Source organism: Fukomys damarensis, unplaced genomic scaffold (genome assembly GCF_012274545.1).
Source record: "Fukomys damarensis isolate Sample0158 unplaced genomic scaffold, DMR_v1.0_HiC HiC_scaffold_24, whole genome shotgun sequence".
NCBI lineage: Eukaryota > Metazoa > Chordata > Mammalia > Rodentia > Bathyergidae > Fukomys > Fukomys damarensis.
Genome location: NW_022900936.1, coordinates 25,090,002 through 25,108,707, shown reverse-complemented (window position 1 = coordinate 25,108,707; position 18,706 = coordinate 25,090,002). Strand labels below are relative to the sequence as shown.

General features: G+C 32.0%; 1 protein-coding gene across 7 annotated transcripts in view; it reads left to right on the top strand.

Annotated features, from left to right (window-relative positions):
• Usp25 (ubiquitin specific peptidase 25) overlaps positions 1-18,706 on the top strand; it is a 111,712-nt gene that overhangs the window by 72,521 nt on the left and 20,485 nt on the right. For 4 of the 7 annotated variants that reach the window (XM_033768155.1, XM_033768154.1, XM_010645663.3 and 1 more), the window contains 2 exons: positions 4,577-4,716; positions 11,931-12,026. In XM_033768155.1, coding sequence (XP_033624046.1) covers positions 4,577-4,716; positions 11,931-12,026 — 236 coding nt within the window. Of the gene's footprint in view, positions 1-4,576; positions 4,717-9,763; positions 9,878-11,930; positions 12,027-18,706 lie in introns of all 7 variants that reach the window. The other 3 variants (XM_033768156.1, XM_010645660.3, XM_033768157.1) reach the window with 2 other exon arrangements.

Below are 18,706 nucleotides of genomic sequence, written 5' to 3'. Positions count from 1 at the left end.
ACACACATACACATATATATATGTGTATATATATAATGTTTATATTAGATATTATAAAGCCAAACCTTTTGTTCTGTTGCTGTTCTTAACACTGAAATGGAATTGCTTAAATGGTATGATGAGCCTTTCATATAGGACAACTCAACCAATAAAGATTATATTGATATGAAAAATTTTTATTACTTGTTACAAAATATGTAGATAAATATTTTTGTTTAAGAAGTATAGATAGGCATATAAAGTCTGAATATATGTTACAGGGAAAATACAACCAGGTTTCATCTCTGGATAGTGGAAAAAACTAAACTTTCTTCATCTTAGGTTTTTGTCCTAGTAAATCTATTTTTACTCTTGGTTTGATAAGATGAACACAAAGCTTTTTTTTTTCCTTTTTATGAGTATCTCCTGTTATTGTTTTTCTTCTAAGACTATTTTCCTGTGAGTACTTTATGTGTCATCTAAACCAGGTGACTCTCCATTTCTTTTACATGTGAGCAATTTTCATATCATCATGACTTTGCTTGTAAAGTATCCTTCATCTTAAAAAGAATTTTGCAATTAGTATTCATGACATTTTGCCTGTTCTTTAATAATCCTCCTCAAATTCTAAAGTCTTTATGAATCCTTTTATCACCCCATTCTATTCTTATTTCCAGATTTGTTATATTCCTCTTTATGTTGTATTCATCTTTTGTCCTGCTTATCTGTGTACATGGCCATTGATAACAAGGATTTTTATTAATCTTTTTATCTGTCCAGTGCTTTTGTATGTTATTGGAGTCTTCTTTTTCATGTTCAAATAATCCCCACTAAAAATCCTTCAAGACTGAGTTGGTATTTTTTTTTTAAAGTCTCATTTGATATACAACGCCATCCTAAGTATATGTTTTGTATTGTATCTAGAATATTATATTACAGTTTTATATTTAACTGATTTTACCGAGCATTCTTTGAAATGAATGAGGTATGTAAACACCTAGCACAGTACTGAAGATAACGTAGGTTAAACATGTTGCAAATGCAGTTTGAATTTTTTTTTCAGCAATTGAGTTTATTGGTACATTTTAGGGGTACAGTACAGTTACATTCATTTTTGGGATCTTGTACCTCTACATGACAAGTCTTGGTTCTCATTTTTCCCCTTGTCCCTGCCTTCCCTTTACCCCCTTCTTCCCTCCCCATCTACAAACACTTTATTTTATTTTAATTTCCAACAATACTGAATCTTTGTAGATCTACAACACCATTTAAGTCCCTTGGGAGATAATACACATAGAAAAATTCTAGAAGAACGACTTCCGTTACAACATTTATACAAAATCATTTGAAAACTTTGTAAGAGTTTCAAAATCATTTCAAAAGCTAATAAGACTTTTTAACTCAAACCTCTAGAGAAAAGAAAATTTTGGCCCTAGTGACCTAAGGTAGATTTGACTGTTAATCAGTTAAAATTACTTTCATTTTTAAGAACTTCCATGAACTCTAGGTATTAATGGTCTTTAGGATAGTATCAGATGAATTGAATTTCTTACCTCTCTTTACAATTAAGTTCACATCCTCCTGTCAACCATTGTCATTGTCAGAAGAGACAAAGAGTGGGAAACAGAATGAAAAGCTTTAGTTAACAAAGTGTTGTGTTCTGTTAAACCCTAAAGCCCCTGGTTTAAGCCACCTACCTGAAACCTTCTAGAACCAGATGCATTGCTAAGCGGGAATAGTTTAAGATTTTCTTTATTCATCATGTAGGAGGCCTGAGGATATATTCCAGTCAGTCAATAAGAAACATTTAACTTCTAACTCTTCTTCCTTGTTACATACATTTTAAGCATTTTCACCTCTGGTTTTCCTTGTAGGAAATTTTACCTTCATTCTCCTCAGTTTCTCATGCAGAAAAGTTGGAATCATCTTCATATGTGGTCTCCCAACTTTTGTGTTCAAAGTAGCCTTGAACCTGGTTATTATTGTTTCTGCTACCTAGAAGTGCCATCATATCTTTCCTGTATTATTACAATACCTTCTAGTACATTCACTGATGTCAATTTTTCTTTTTTCTGTAATCCATCTTTTACAACATAACTCTAATAATTTCTTTTTTTCCTGTATTGGGTATTGAACCTAAGGGCTTGGTTATGCTAGGCAGACATTCTACCACTCAGCTGCATACCCAGCCCCAGGGGGAAAAGAATTTAAACTTGCCATGTTACCATTTTATTTAAAATTTTACTCACTTTTTCTTGCCTTCAAAATAGTTACTTAACTTAAAGACTGTTAATATGTTCACCCTACCTGCATAATCTCTTGCCATATCTCTGCTCTTGCACTGTATTCCCCTACACCGTTCTTTCTTCAGATCCTGCCCATTCTCATCATATGGCTGTTTAATCTTTCATCTGGCAAAACCACATCATTTATCCTTCAGTTTTTTTCATTTTACCTAATCTCACAAGCTAAATTGCCTACATCACACAACCCCCATTTTATTTCTAGAATATATTGTTATAATATTGTCATAATCTTTTTCTGTCATTATTTGGTTATTGACTTTTAGTTCACTAAGTTTCATGGAGACGAGCCATGCTATTTTGTCATCCCTGGAGTCTCAGTGCCTAGCCTATTGCCTGGCAAATAGATGAGAGTTAAAGCTTGTTGGCTAAATAAAAGACCATGGATATATGTTGAAAATACAGCACTTTTTTTAATAATATTTCACATTGGAGATTTTGAAATTCAGTACAGTGTTAAGATGATGATAGCTCTCTTGTGTCTCACTAGGAAGCTCTCAGCAAGGACTCTTATTTTCTCGTAACATTGTAGAAATTTTACTTTCTTATTCTTCATATCCATTCATTAATTTAGTCATTCATAAATGTGTTCCTGTTTTATGATGGGTATTTAAGTGTTAGCAGTGCAAAAGAGAGGTGGCATCTCCTCTCTGACATTCTGATAGTCTAGCGAGGGATGTGTGCTTTAAATAAATACAATAATAATTAATTTATACTTGGTGTAAATGATGTTTAAAAGGAAAGTGTAAAATTATTCAAAAACAGTGCTTCTCACCTGAACGTAGTTTTGTCCTCAAGATATTTGATGATACTGGATACATTTTTAGCTGTCATACTTGGGATGGGGAAGCAGTGTTTCTGGCATGTAGTGAGTAGATATTTACAGAACAGCTGTCTACATAAAGAAGATGTGATTTTTCTATAAAATGCAGTACTACTCAGCCATAAAGAATGAGAAACTGGGAACATTTATAGCTAAGTGTATGCACATCAAGGACATACTTTTAAGTGAAATAAATATTTACACGTGTAAATACCGAATAGTTTCTCTGGTATGAAGAACTAGAAGTGTAAATAAGGTTCAAATTATATAATTAATAATGTGTAATTGGAATAAAAGGGCTAAAGTAGTAGGGGAAGTGGGAAGGATAGGGGAAAGGAAAGAAGGGAAAAGAAAAAGTAGGAGAAAAGGGAAAAATGGAAACAAAGTCTTTGTAAATATGAGGGGTGGAGGGGGTGAAGGGAGGGCAGGGATATGGGAAAAAATAACCAAGATATATCATGGTCAGGTACAAGATTCCAATGATGAATGTAACTGTATACCTAAAAATAAATACTGTATACCTAAAATAAATTTAATGGAAAAAAAAATGAAACGAATAGCCCTCCACACCACAGATTTAACGGAACCCAAATTTTAATAATGCTGAGACTGAGAAGTCCTTCCTGCTCTAGAATCAGATAATAGTAGTACTTCCACATACAAGGGATATTTAAACAAAACGATGTTGAAGTTCCAGGATGAGAAAGTAAGAGAGGGAGTGAACCTTATAAGCAAGAGGAAAGAATATTTGATCCAGAGGTTGGAAGGTAAATTCTGTCAGGGTATAGAAAAATGAAAATAGGTTGGGTGTGGACCTTTTTGAACAAAGGACTCAAAGTGGTGTTGAAGAGAGGCAGAAGGCCACTGACATCAAGATTTGGAAGGGCCCATGGGATTTTGAGGCTGTCTATGAAATACTCAGTGACATTCAGATTATTCTTTGATATATGAATCTGGGGCTCAAAAAGATAGGAATTAAAGATAAAAGTCTTCACATGCATAGCATTTGAAATCATGAACTTATATTGGGACTAATTTTGCCAACATATGATTGCTTTCCCTCTGATAATACTTACCTGTTGGAGCAGGTTCAGAAAGGTTAAGGTTTGTCAGGTTAAAACTCTGCTTTGTGGAAACCCAGCCCAGGATTGTTGGACAAACCAGATCTTTTCTTGGTAAAATCCTGATGATTTTCCAAAATGAGATTTTGGTTTTCATGTTAGAGAAAATGTATTGTGAATTCCCTACCATAACTACAGTGAGTGCTTTATTTAGTAATTTCATTATCTTTGGTTCTAGGTTTTTATTTTGTTCTAAATTTGGGGGGGACATATACTGAAGGATATGCTTTACTTTAAATAGAAGGCTTAAATTGGTTATTGTATAACTTTAGAATTAGAAAAAAACAGATCTTCTTAGTATAGACTTTGTGATTTACATTAGATATGCAATTGATTCTTTTCTCATGAAGCACAAGCAGGAGAACCAGAATATCTAGAGCAGCCATCAAGAAGTGATTTCTCAAAGCACTTGAAAGAAGAAACAATTCGAATAATTACCAAAGCATCACATGAGAATGAAGATAAAACTCCCGAGACAGTTTTGCAGTCGGTAAGAACTTTCTTTTGGTTCTCTGAACATAGCCACGCTCACGACTTTTCCTATAGTTTAATGGAGAGCAACTTCTCTGGGAGTCAGGAGAGACAAAGTCCAGTGACAGCTCTGCCATGAACATGACTGGTGAATGTGGGCAAGTTGCCTTGTTGCTGGACTATAATTTCTTCAGCTTCTAATTTTAAAGATTCTTTTCTCTTAAGTTTTTGTCTTCCTGTCAGAGAATTATGAAGAATCATGACCACAGGCTAAATTGACCATTTGAGGTGGAACCTAAAAGCAAAGTACAAAGTTTAACACTATTTCTCCTGTCCCTCACCTCTCCCTCCATCTGTGATATAATTACATAGAAGTTAGGAATTTAAGATATAATTCCCATTGTTTTGTGAAATGCGTTATTATTAATAATAAGACTGCTATATTCTCTAGTTTACGGGGTTACAGAGTATTAGCTGCATGAACAGGATTCTATAAAAGTTTGCTCATAGTTTGACAGTATTTTGTAAAATATTGTCATTATCCTACTGTATTGTACTTTTAAACTTTTTTTTTGTAACACTGAATTGAGGACAGTAACTTGGATATATCAATGACTAGGTTATATCAGTGAATGTGACTTTTTTTAGAGATGTCATTTCAAGAATTTGATACAGAAAATCATTAATTTTCTACAGTACTTTATTTTTTCAACTGGTAAGCCTATACAGCTCAATACAGGCTTTAAGGTAAGTCCTTTAGTATTTGAGGATTCCCCTTTAGAAAACTAAAGTTAGCCAGTTATATCATAATTTTATAACATATAATTTCTGTTCAGTGATTGAACTCAGTCTTATCAGTAACCTATTAATTGCAATGAGGCATTTAATATAAGACTTTAGTTAACTGAAATGTCCAATAAGTAGGGTATTCTGTTGTTTTGATGAACTAAATAAGAATTATAAATTACTTTTATTTCTTCATTTCTAGTTGAAAAATATTAATTAATTTTAATAGATTTTTTTTAGGATTCCAGATTTTTCAAATGCCTTAGAGCCCAACATCTGGTAATTCTAAAGCTACTTTTGAAAAATATTTTACTTAATGGAACTGGGAGATCTCTTGATTTCTTGAGGGATGGGTCAAATAAAACCTAGGGAAAACCTAGGAAAGGACAGAGAAGTAGGTACATAAATATTTTTGCTCCATATAAAAATTTAAAATGTAGGGCTTTTGCTAATTAGTACTTTTATTTGGTAGAATTTAAAGGTTAATAAATATAATCCTTTAATCTGATATCAGAAAACCAAAAGTATTACTTAGGTAGGTTACTATAGAATCACGGTATTTTTTAGTTTAGTTAATCATGTGTAATTAAAATTTATAGAAATCAGTACTTAAATTTTGATTACTTAGTTTTCTTACTGTGGATATTATCTTATAAACAAGCAACCTCTCCTCTCTTGAAAAAGGAGAATGGCAGGGAGAGAAGGTAGAAAAATGGCATAATTTTTTTCCATGTTATTCTTTTTAGAGTGGCATCTTCATTTAGCCTTACTGTCTGTATAATCTGCAGCATGTCTAAGAATTTGTTAACCTTGGTCATCAAGAATGGTCTGTGGTCTTTGTCTCCTGATTAGTTGCTCAGGATCCTGATTCATGTTGTGTTTTCATATTTAAGTTTATTGTATATTAGAAGCTAAATTAAGAATCTTCAGATTTAAGATCCTGCATTTCTGTGTTTTTGAATTTTAATTTTATTACTGACAGTGTAGCTTTGAATAAATTGTATAATTTCTCTAGGGCACACTTTTCCATAAGATGGTGGTGATTTGTAGGGTTATTGAAGATATAGCATGTAATAGCCACTACTTTCTTTCTTTTACTTCAACCCTAGCCACTTCACAAATACTTAGTATATTAAGTTTGAACCTTAGAATACAAATTCCTTGGTAAACAGCACACAGAGACCATAGACAGTCTCCAAATATTTAGACACCGTGCTTTTTAGAAGAATGTCTTTAATTTTAAATGGAATACATCAGTATATTTACATAATATAATATAGGAAAGAAAAGAAAGAATCATGAGTAGTCCCACTCATACTCACAATTAATCCCTGTCAATCTTTGGGTTTGAGTTTTTGTCATTCTTATTTTTATACCTAGTTTTGGGATTTTTGGAATTGAATTACTACTGAATATGAAAATTTCTGTCTTGCCATGCCTTCCTTTATTTACTTAACTTTATACCTATTTCTCCATCATGTATTGTAAACTCAGTAAAAATCATCTAAGGGATGAGCATTATATTCCACTCATTGAATTCTTATTTATCCATTCCTCCATTGTTTGTTTCTACTTCTACATTACTATAAATGGGCTGTGTCAGAGGTGAAATTTTCACCATATTTCAGCCTGATGTGACTGGAGAAGATTATCATAGCTTTCTAACTACCCATATTAAGAGGTCACTTTAAACAAAAATCGTACAATTAATGAATTTCAGGCAATTAATAAAATTCTTTGTACAGAATTTTAATTATTTTTTCGTCTTAACTGAAAAACTTATTTATGAACTTTTTACATTTGGCCTTTGTTAATGTGTTTATTAAAGCCTGAAATAATACAAAAAGATAAATAAAAATGTACTTTAGTGAGCCCTTAACTTCTTTGTGGAAAAAATATATTACCTAAGTATATCTAATGATGCCACATTACTAAATGCAGCTAAAGTGTCTTCCCTTTTTCAACATGTACTCTTATAGTTAATCAGCTTTATGCGTTGAAACTTTTCAACAGTAACTGGAAAGGCTTATAAGCATATTTCCATAACTTTAGTCCTGTACTCTCCTCCAAGGAAATAATGTTTCATTAAAAGGATCAGTATTCTAAGTGATAACATTTTTCAGTAGCTGTTTTCCTTAAATTTTTATTTTCTGTTTCCAAGTTGAAATTGTTTTTGATTGGTTTGCTAGAGTGAAATTTATCACCATAAACCTAGACAGATCTCTTAATTTACCTGCTTATATTTTACTGTTTAGAATGGTGATCTAGCACAATTCTTCTCTCATATGTCAGAGGGATTCAAAATTCTTAATTTATAAACACATATCTATAAAATATGTCATACTAATATTGAATTAGAATTAGTCCAGTATAAACAATTTAAAGTAGTATAGTGAAATAGTATAATGATATTGATAATTCCTGTCGTTTGTAAAACAATTCTTATTGGATATTGGGTTAGCTGAATATTCTCTCTCATGAAAACTACAATAATGCAGGTTAATTATTTTCTTTTGAAAAGTTAAGGATTGAATGAAGTAAGGAAATTTAAAAAAAATTTTTTTTACAGAAAAGCTAGGTATGGTGGTACATGCCTGCCCTCTGGAGGCTGAAGCAGGATGATTGCTAGTTCAAAACTAGACTGGACTATATAGTGAGTTCAAGACCAGTTTGGAATACATAATATAACCCTTTCTCAAAAACAAACCCAAATGCTGCAGAAATTACATTTAATAATTAAAAAAACCAAAACAAAATAGGGCAATGCTAATCTTGGCCTGTAGTTTTGTAGTTTTAATAAAACTTTTAGGATATGTACTTCTGAAAAGTCAAAATATTTGAATCACTAAAATTTTCTTAAAATATATTTCAAGTAAAATCTTTGTTTTATTGAAACCTCACATTTTATATAAAAACAAATTATCCTCATTTATTTAGGAAAACAGGCCAATTGAAAGTACATAAGCAAGTTGCTTTCAAGTACCTTCAATGCTTTTGTCATTTGTTTATTAGTAAATAGTGGATATGCTATTTATAATGACTGTAAAATTTGAATAGTATTTCAAGTGAATAATACTAGTTTTGTGAGTAGACTTTTCTGAATTCCATATTGAAATGCACTCTATTAGTATGAATTAGTTCAATTCATAGATTTTGTTAACAGTGATAAATTTTAAAAAAATTGAATTGTTAAGAATGAGCATCACTTTCCAATAGCTTTTAGGTATTTTCAGTAAGAGTTTATTGGACACTTAAGCACAAATGCGGTACTGGTTTCTTGTAGGCTGTACAGAGTGAGTTTAACTCGGTAGTGTATGGATATTACCTGAATACACAATTAACCACTAGGAAGAATAGAATGAGGAGAAAGCCTTAAAACTCTTCTGGTTTAGAGGAAGTCATAATCTTATTTTTATTGAAATGCCAACGAAAGTCTTTCTGTACCTGGGTGTGGTGGCACATGCCTATTATCCCAGTCCTCAGAGCATTACCATGAGTCTGAGACCAACTTGGTGCTCCAGACATAGTGAGTTCAAGCCCAGCTGGAACTATGGTGCATATTGAGATCCTGTCTCAAAAACAAAGCAAACAAACAAACAAAGAAACCCCAGAAAACAACTTTTGGAATTTTTAAAAATTAAAACTTTCAGCTAACAATCAATAGGAAACATACTCCAGTGTTTTTTATTATTAAGTATTTGGACTCCAAGATATTTTCTGGAAAATTACTGAAAAGATAATTTAGAGTGTTTGGGATGTAAAATATAGTATTTATAGACAATGGAGTACTACTGTGACATACAGAAGCATAAGCTTGAATTATGTAGGAAAATGGATGCACCTTGAGACCATATTGTTAAGTGAAATCAGACATGCAAGCTTACATCCATGTTAATTCTCTTATATGAGAAAACCAAAGTATACATAATTTAAAGAGAAGAAGAAAATATAACACAATAAGAACTACAGAAATATATCTTTGGTAAATAGGGGTTAAAAAGAATTAAGATACATTATGTACATATTATCTTCTCACCACAATAAAAGTAATCATTATGTACTACAAATGTATGCTAATAAAAGTTTGGGACATAAAGAGTAAGACTAGATTTTATATTATTATTTGATCAATGCATTTTCTTTTCATGTTTACTTTTAGAGGTTTATTTTATACCTAGCAAATAATAGGTATTTTTAAGAGATTTTGAGTCTTATGTGCTTAAACTTGTTTTCTTCCATTGTTCTTTCCTACTGTTCATACCAATAATTTTCTTCTGCAGAAACCTGAAAATACCATAAGTCAACCACCTTCCAAGGAGCAGGTTGTAGAGGTGGCAATTCCTCATGTAGGGAAATTTATGATTGAATCAAAGGAGGGGGGGTATGATGACGAGGTACCTTTTTGATCCTGCTCTGCACCATCCTTGTTGTTTGCTCTTTATACAAGTACTGTAGGAATGCTTCCATCCTCACACTCACCTCTGTCACTGCGTAACACGCAACTTTACCAGTTGTGATATGAAATCAAGTACTAACAACTTTGAATTTAAATGAAAGGTTATATAAAAACTTACTAAAAACATCAAAAAATAATTTTATACTTTGGAGTTCTTTTATGTAGCTATAGGATTGTTTTGCCCTCAGATTAATAGATTACAATAAAATTTGTTTAAATGTAGCAGAAATTTTTCTATTAGTTTCTTCTGTATTCTTGAAAATTTTATTATAGTTTGTCTACCATACCCTACCAGAAAATCCTTCAACATGATTACAAGATAAATAATTGATGTTTTTTGCTCCTACAACTTCTATGACAGTGAACGGAATGTTTCATCAAAATTACCGAGTGCGTGACAGTGTTTTACACACTATGGCACCTCCATCTTATTTCTTCTTTATCTCTTCGTGGATTTATTCTCATCTCTTAGTTTTTCTAACAGTGTAGAGTCACTTTTGTTTCTTATGATAAGTGTTCTTCAGAATCCAGATGAAAATTGTCTATTGTCCTGGTCCATCAGATTATTTTCACCATTTTTCCACTTTTCTCTTGATACTCTTAAAATTGTTCTTCTCCTTATTTGAGGGAGGCTCAGTAAAGCTCTTCCTGAATAGTAACAGTAAAGAAAACCATGTCTGTTAAGGGAGTGAGGTGACTGAAAAGGGAACTTGTATTCTATCATTTATTAGTTTGTAATGGATGTGAATGAGAATTGGATGTACATATATGAAAATTTTTCCATACTCCAGTTTATAATTGCTATTATATAATAATCACTAAAATCAGAGATGTAAAGATATTAATATTACTATGCCAGTGTAACAATATAGTATAAAATTAATAAGTAAATTTGTGAAATAGGAACTGGCAATGAATTTCCTAAGGCAGATAATGTTAGATACATTGTAGTTCTTATCTTATTTCATTTTGCAGATGTTTTAAGATGTAAACAGCTGGAACTGGAGATGTAGCTCAGTGGTACCAGCACCTGCCTGGCAAGTGTAAGGTCCTGAGTTCAATCCCTGGTTCCAGAAAAAAAAAAAAAAAAAGATGTAAACAGCTAAGAATAATAAGCTATTCTGAAAACAAATGGAATCCTTTAGTACTTAACAGCATTATATTATTTCGTTTAACTATCTAACTGCAGGTTGGCTATTGACAGTTATGGAAGCTTGCATGTTTTTAGTATGAATATTAATTTATTGATCAAGGGTGAGCCTCCTTGCATTTAAAAAAGAATTAATTCTTTAACACTATCTTTTTGTGCAAGTACTAGCAGAATTGTGTGTTTTGTTTCTATTTACTGAAGTGACAGTTTAACAGTGCGTGCCTGGGAACTTAAAAATAAATCATAAGGGGGCCAGGAATTTATCTCAGAGGTTCTGCTGCCTGCCTCATAAGTACAAGGTCCAGAATTCGATCCCTGGGACCTTCCCCCCACCACAAAAGTCATATGGATTCAAGGTTGCTGCTTACAGATGTGCAGATTGTACAGGGTTGTGTAAGGTTCCTTAGTCATTGCCCATAAGTGGGATTAAAATTGAGGTATTTCTGAACTCCATAATTCTTGGAGAAGAAGCATCTCTTTTAATAGCTGAAAAACTTTAATTTTTTTATTTTTTCTTTTTTCTAAAGAGTACACTCAAGAGGGCAGCATACTTTTCCAATTGGTTTATCTAGGTGGGAATAACTTTGTAAAATTCTCCAGTTTAGAGAGGATGCCTTTTTGCCATTGCACAAAGGCACCATGGGAGCTAGCTGTGCCCCTGTACAGATGATTTTGAAAGATGCTACGTGCACATCAGATCACATTTGCAATTTTAAAAATGCAGCATTTGGCTTATTGTGGGAAACAAAGGCATTTTAACTTGCATGTAAATAAATTATTCTGGTTTTAGTTTTTTGAATGTTAATTATTCAAAAATTTTTGCTTTAAATCCCTGTGGCAGATGATGATGACACCGAGTATGCAAGGTATTATCATGGCGATAGGTAAATCCGGGAGTGTGTATGACAGGTGTGGCCCTGAAGCAGGGTTCTTTAAGGTACAATTAAATTTTCATTTTATTTTCTTCTTTTTAAAATTAAACTTCTTTAAATGTTTTATTTCTTTGAATTGAATTTGGTTTCCTGTATAATTTCTCTCTTTCTCCTTTAGCCATGGCCACCCGATACTGGTTTTTTTTACACACACGTGCATGTGAGCACATGCACACACATATACACACAACACATGCGAGTCCAGTTCTTTTTTCTTTTAATGCAGACAATTAGTAAAAGCATTTTTTCTGAGTCACCATAAGGATAATGTGACTCAGATTCAGAAATCTGAATTATATTTTATATTTGAATGGAATAAGGGTATTAATATTAATGAGCAGTAATGTGAACTGAGTGATTGCTTTTGGTAATAGTTTATTTTTTCCCACAGTTAGTACTCTTGGTCAGTATGATATTTTTCCTTTAATTTTATTGTCATTTGATACCAAGTTGCTTTCTTCATTTAATTGTTTTTTAAATGATTCATTTATTTTTTTATATTTCTTGTTTCTTATTCACTTATCTTTCTCCTTAATTTTTAATGTCATGTTCAATCCAGTACACACAACCATCAAACAGATGCATTATTTTATGAACACATCTTTTCTCCTCTAATAATCAGAGCTTTATAATATTGATTACAGTGTTTTTATTTTTATTTTTTATTTATTTTTGTTTGTTTTTTGAGACAGTGTCTCACTATGTAGTTGAGACTGACCTAACTCACAATGTAGCCCAGGCTGGATTCAAACTCACAGAGATCCTCCTGCCTCAGCCTCCTGAGTGCTGGGATTACAGGCATGCACCACCACGCCCAGCCTACAGTGTTTTTTAAATGTATTTGAAAGATGAAAATACTGTGTATGCATTGTAATTTTATTTAAATATGTTAAAAAATCTTCAAGGTTTCATTTCTCCCTTTTAATGTTTTTTTTTTAAAGTTTCTTGAACTGTAAGTCACTGCAGTAAATTAATATATCCCTTTCTGTTGGCATTAAAACTTTTACTTAACTTTTAATATTTCCCTATCATCCAATCTTGTCTTCAAAAAGCTATATGCCTTACTGTTTTCTTCAGCATACAGTACAAAAAAAGCTATGTGTGCAATAGCTTTTTATCTATACATATTTTTTATATGTTAAAATTATGGTGATCAACTCTTAATGTGCCTGTGACAGGAGTTTTCTAATATATAGGACTTGAAGTGTTAAAATGTGGAAATTCTAGGCAAGCTGGATCCAGGAAAAGTTGATGACCCTACTACCATTCCATTAGAAAGTTGGAAACCCACTCTTGCGGGGGAAAAAAGAGGAAGCAGGAAAAGGGAAGGTAGAAGGAAGCAAGCAAGACAGTATTCTATATTTGTAAAGTTATTACTGAATATCTATATGAGATTGTGTTAACTTGGAGCATTATTACCTTCTTTTTCCTTGCTTTTTATTTTCCTTGCAATTAATTGTTTCATTTTTTGTTTGCTTAGTTTTCTGTGTATATTATTGATACATTTTCCACCAGTTTCTTAAGTCTCTTCTTAATTCTGCCTTTATCAGTTTTACCATCTTGGGAAAGTTTCTTTACAGAGCTGTTTGAGAGTCCAGTCTGGATTGACTTTCCTTTATTTCTGGGACATAGATACTGACTTAAAATCTCCTTTCACTATCACCCTGAGGATTCGTTTTGTAGTTTTTCTATTGTGTATTTCTGTATCACCTACGTTTCTTATTTACTTTCTGATTTTGAAGGTGTGGCATGAATACATGGTTTATAAAGAGAACAGTTAAGTAAATTTGTGAGATAGGGACTAATGAGAGGAATGGTCTTAAACAGTTTGTTAGAATATTATAGCTTTCAATGAAATAGTCCAAAATACATGCCATAGTTAATAATAGTTAACTGTAGTTCATTAATCTGAGGTAAGAAAGAATTTTCAAAGAGCTCTTCAATGGTTTTTATAGAGTTTAAAGTTTTACTCATGGCTATAACATTTACAACTTTTACTAATTAACATTAGGAATCATTATTCCAGTATCGCCCTCTCTCTCTTTTTTTTTTTTTTTTTTTCAGTTCTGGGTATTGAACTCGGGTTCTTGTGCTTGCAAGGCATGTGTCGAAACCCCGAGCTAAATCCCCAGGCCCCCGGTATCTCTTAAGTATTTCACTAACCACTCTCCTATTATTCTGTTATTCCCTTGTCTGCTTTCTCTCTGTTGAAGCATTACTTATAAATATAGCTGGAACAAAGGAAGTAACTTAAAGCTTCATCTGAGAAATCAAAGTGCCTTGGGTCAGAGGCTTGGGTCCACTGCTTTGTAGCTAGCTGTGATCTTTAGCAAATTACTCAGTCTTTCAGTATCTTTCCTTAGGTATGAAACAGAGATGATAATAATAACTTTATTTTATTGGGTTGTCAGTTTTAAATAAGTTAATATAACCAAAGTAGTATCTGATTGATACTAAATTTAGCCATTATTTATTATTGTTAGTAGTATTATCATTGGCCTCATATGTCCATTTCTAGTACATGTACAGTAGGAGGTAGAAAGCAAGTATACCATATTTGTGTCAAGGGCCTTTATTTTTTAAAATACCAGTTTTTTTTATTCATCTTGTTAGAAATTGCCAGTACTATTTCAGACTTTAAGAAATCAGCAAATTCATATGTTCATAGGGAAGTATTTGATAATTTTAGTCTATGAAATAAGCTGGCAGTAAACAGATTAACAGGAAGAAAGCATACATATTTATTAACATGCAGAAACAAGGGGATCATACATAAAATATAAGATCCAAAGATCCGAAGAACTAAAGCTTAAGTACCATTTTTGGCTACAGAAAACTAAGGTATTTGTGGAGACTACAAGTTCTGTGAGCTTGAGGCAAGGAACAGAGTAAACAAGTGGTTCTGTTATACAGACAAAATTTCTCAGTTACCTGAAATGTTTGGAGCTTCATCTGAATGTAGTTGTGTCACTGAATGCATTTGTAATTTGTTTGTCCTAATGATCTTTTATGATAGGGCTATATTATAGTCCTTTTCCATTCTACTGTTGATTAATATAACAGTGTATAAGGCATTGTCCTAAATCCAGTGGTGATAGCTGGCATAATTATGAACTGAGCTTCTGCATTAATGAAGCATTTCTTTTTTTTTTTTTTTTTTTTTTGGTACCGGGGATTGAACTTGGGTCCTTGCACTTGCAAGGCAGGCCACCAAACTACTAAGCTAAATCCCTGGCCCTAGTGAAACTTATTTCCAAATGGTAAAGTAAGCATTAAGTAGAATTGTAATCAGTATATTGAACAAGCAATTTCATATGGAAGAAGAATATATGAGAAAACAGCTGGTATCTAAAGGGCTTCTTAGAGAAAAATGATATTTAAACTAATACATTTACCAAAACAGATTTTTAAGTATTTGTTTCTCACTTCTTAACTCTTTTCACAGATAGCTTCTATTGTTTGCTTTAATAATACTGTGACAATAGACAATTTACTAAATCATTAAGGTTTTTTATTTATAAATGAGAAGTTATCTTGAAATTACAGTAATTGCATCAGTCAGTGTTTACTAGAGAAAGAGATTTAATATGAGATATACAAATATATAAAGAGAGTCAGGCGTGGAGAGTACAAAAGGGCCATCTGCACTCTGAAGCTCCAAAGTTTCCAGTCAAAACCCGGAGCTCACTATGGTGTCCCATTCAAGTCCGTATTAGAAGGCTGAAGGGTCTGCAATAGAAGCCTGAAGGCCGTGAGCTGAAGGCTAAGAGAGAACCTCCAAGTTGAGTGTGAAGAGTGGAGGCCCTCTGAAGAAGTAGAAGCGAGTCTTCCTTCTTTGCTTCCATTTTATTCCACTCGGGTGACAAGCCTTTTGGTTGTGCCACTCACAGCCAGGGTGGGTATTATGTCTTCAGTCAATCCCTTCAGCCCCACCGGGAAATATGCTGATATAATTTAGCTAGATGTTTCAAACTCAAGTAGTCACTCTCACTATCTATCAAATAGACAGTTAGCCATCACTAATCCATATGGAGCTTATTAGATGATGTCTGTCACATAAAGAGTACTTGTAATTATTAAATTTGCCATTACTTTTTTTTTTTTTGCTGGGTTTTGGGCCATTTTTATTATTGTCCTGAACATTTATAAACATATTATTGAACATTTGCATGAACATAGAAAAGTAAAACTGACAAAATGCTTGCAGATTTTAAGTGATTAAAAGACTTTCAAATTACCTTCAAATGCTTATACTGGTTTTTAATCCTATTAAAGGATATGAGCCAAAATGGCATAAAAATGTAATTCCTTTAAACAAATTAAAAAAAAATTTTGATGAGTTATTATCTTTTCATAAATATTATAGCAGTTGGCATTGATGATCTTTGTACCTTGTTTGTGTGGTGGATTTTTTCTGTTTATGTTAAATGAGCTAAGATTCATCCATAATTTGCAAACTATATTTTCTGATTTGTAATTACTTTAAATTTTTTTCATGCCTTATTGTATAGAATTTTTAAAAATTGTGGTACTGGAGATTTTTGAACTACAATCCTAGCTGTTTAGTTTTGTTTATTTTTGTTTTGTTTTGCTGTAGGGTCTTGCTAAGTTACTAAGTTTTCCAAGCTTGGCTCATATTTGTTATCTTCCTGCTTCAGCCTTCAGAGTGTTGGAATTACAGGCATGTGTCCCACACCTGGCTTGTTTGAAATTTTTAATCTTATGAAATATAGTGAGTATTTTTATGGGCTTAAAGCTATATAATTATTTCAAAATTATACAGATTTTTAATTATTCTACTTTCATGATTTCATTTTCTGTTTAGATTAATAGATATAGGAGATATTTTTCTCCATGCAGAAAAATTTCCAAATATTACAAGCATAAAAGTTTGACTAAGCATCCTTTTTATACAGTCTTCAAGTATCTTTATTATATACTAAATCACTATATATGAATCTGCTTAGGTCTCTGTTCTGCTGAACTATTCTTAAATGTTTGGATAGTATACCTAGTACATTATAGACTATTTGTAATAGGTTTTTTACATTTTTGGAAGAACCACAAATTTTTGTTCTTTGATAAACAAAAACTTTGATGAGCTTTTTCTTTTTTGCTGAGTTTTAGAATCAGTTGCTATGCCCCCTTACCAAAATACTTTTAGGATTTGATTGTATTTACATTATTTCTAGTAATTAGGTTGAGGTGAAAAATTGTATTGTTAGAATTTTACTTATTTCCCAAAAGGAACATGACAAATTTTCATTTCTGACATTCTTTGTTATGTCTTTTAGTAAGGTTTTCTAATTGTGCTTCATAATGATCTTAACTATCTTTTGAATTTATTACTGGAAGTATTAAATTTATTTTCTCTTATGAATTGGATCATTTGCCCCCCACTTTTTCTAACAAGTTATTGCAAGAGAGGTGATAGGGAAACTAATTTTATGTGTTTATATTATATTCAGTGAGTTATTTACAGTGTTATGTTTTTCTGTTAGGGTGAGTGGTATTGGGCGTTAGACATTTTATAAGGTTTATATTCCAGTAGTGAGAGAAGGGTGGATAGAGAACATATAAAACATCTATTGTCTTGTCTAGGTTTTTTCTTTTTTTTTTTTTTTGGTACTGGGGGTCGAACTTGGGACCTTGCTGAGCTAAATCCCCAGCCCTAAATTATCTATGTTTTAAAATTTTGTCAACATTTAAGACACTAAACTAGCATTGTATAACCATTAAAGAGGCCTTCTCTCGTCTCACCCCTCAGCCTCCAGGAAAATTGAAATATCATAGAAAACATCTAGTCCTTGATAATTTGAAGTATGCAACTCTAAAACAAAGTGAGCCTGGTTCCTTTATAGAGTCCAGAGCTAGGGAAACCTTTGTTCTTCAGCTTTGCTAGGTTTCTTCAGTTTTCCTTCTCTTCAAAGTGTTTTCAGCAATTTATATTGCCTTAAATGATCGATCATCTTTTTTTAAAGCAAGATGCTATAGTTCACTGGCAGAATTTTATGTTTATTATTTAATACATTCAAAAAGGTTTTTGGATTTTTATATTACTGTCCTTTTTTCTTTCTAGTGTTAAAACCTTTTTATTTTTTGGTTATTCATGAAATCAAACTCTTTGGAAAGAAAAGTCATTTGACTATAGAATTATCACATTATGTCTCCTACTTTATATTTTGGTTTATTTTCTTTTTCTAAATTCCTGGAATTAATTTAATTCTGTTTTATTCATGTTGGAATTTTATTTTGACTACTAGTCCTATAGGTTTTTATATCAACATATGCCCAATATGAATATGATTTTTATATCTTTGACTGCAAAATAATTTAGAATATTATTTTTAAATATGTTAAACATTTGCATTTATTTATATTTCTGTTTTATTGAATAATAGTAGAAGAATGTGGCCTCTGATTTTAATCCTCTGGAATTTGAAGTTAGGTTTTATTTTTTCCTCTCTTGGTACAGTCTAAATTTTTAAAAAATAATCCATAACATGGTACTATATATGTATACTCAAATGTTTTAGAAATAGCAGTGCTAGATCTTAGAGCAATATGTATCTTGTTTTATGTCACAATTATTAAATGGTACACCTAGGTTTCTGAATCTTAATCTAGCTAATCATCTATTAGATTTTACTGCTCTCAGAATGTATTCCGTGCTTACATATGCAAT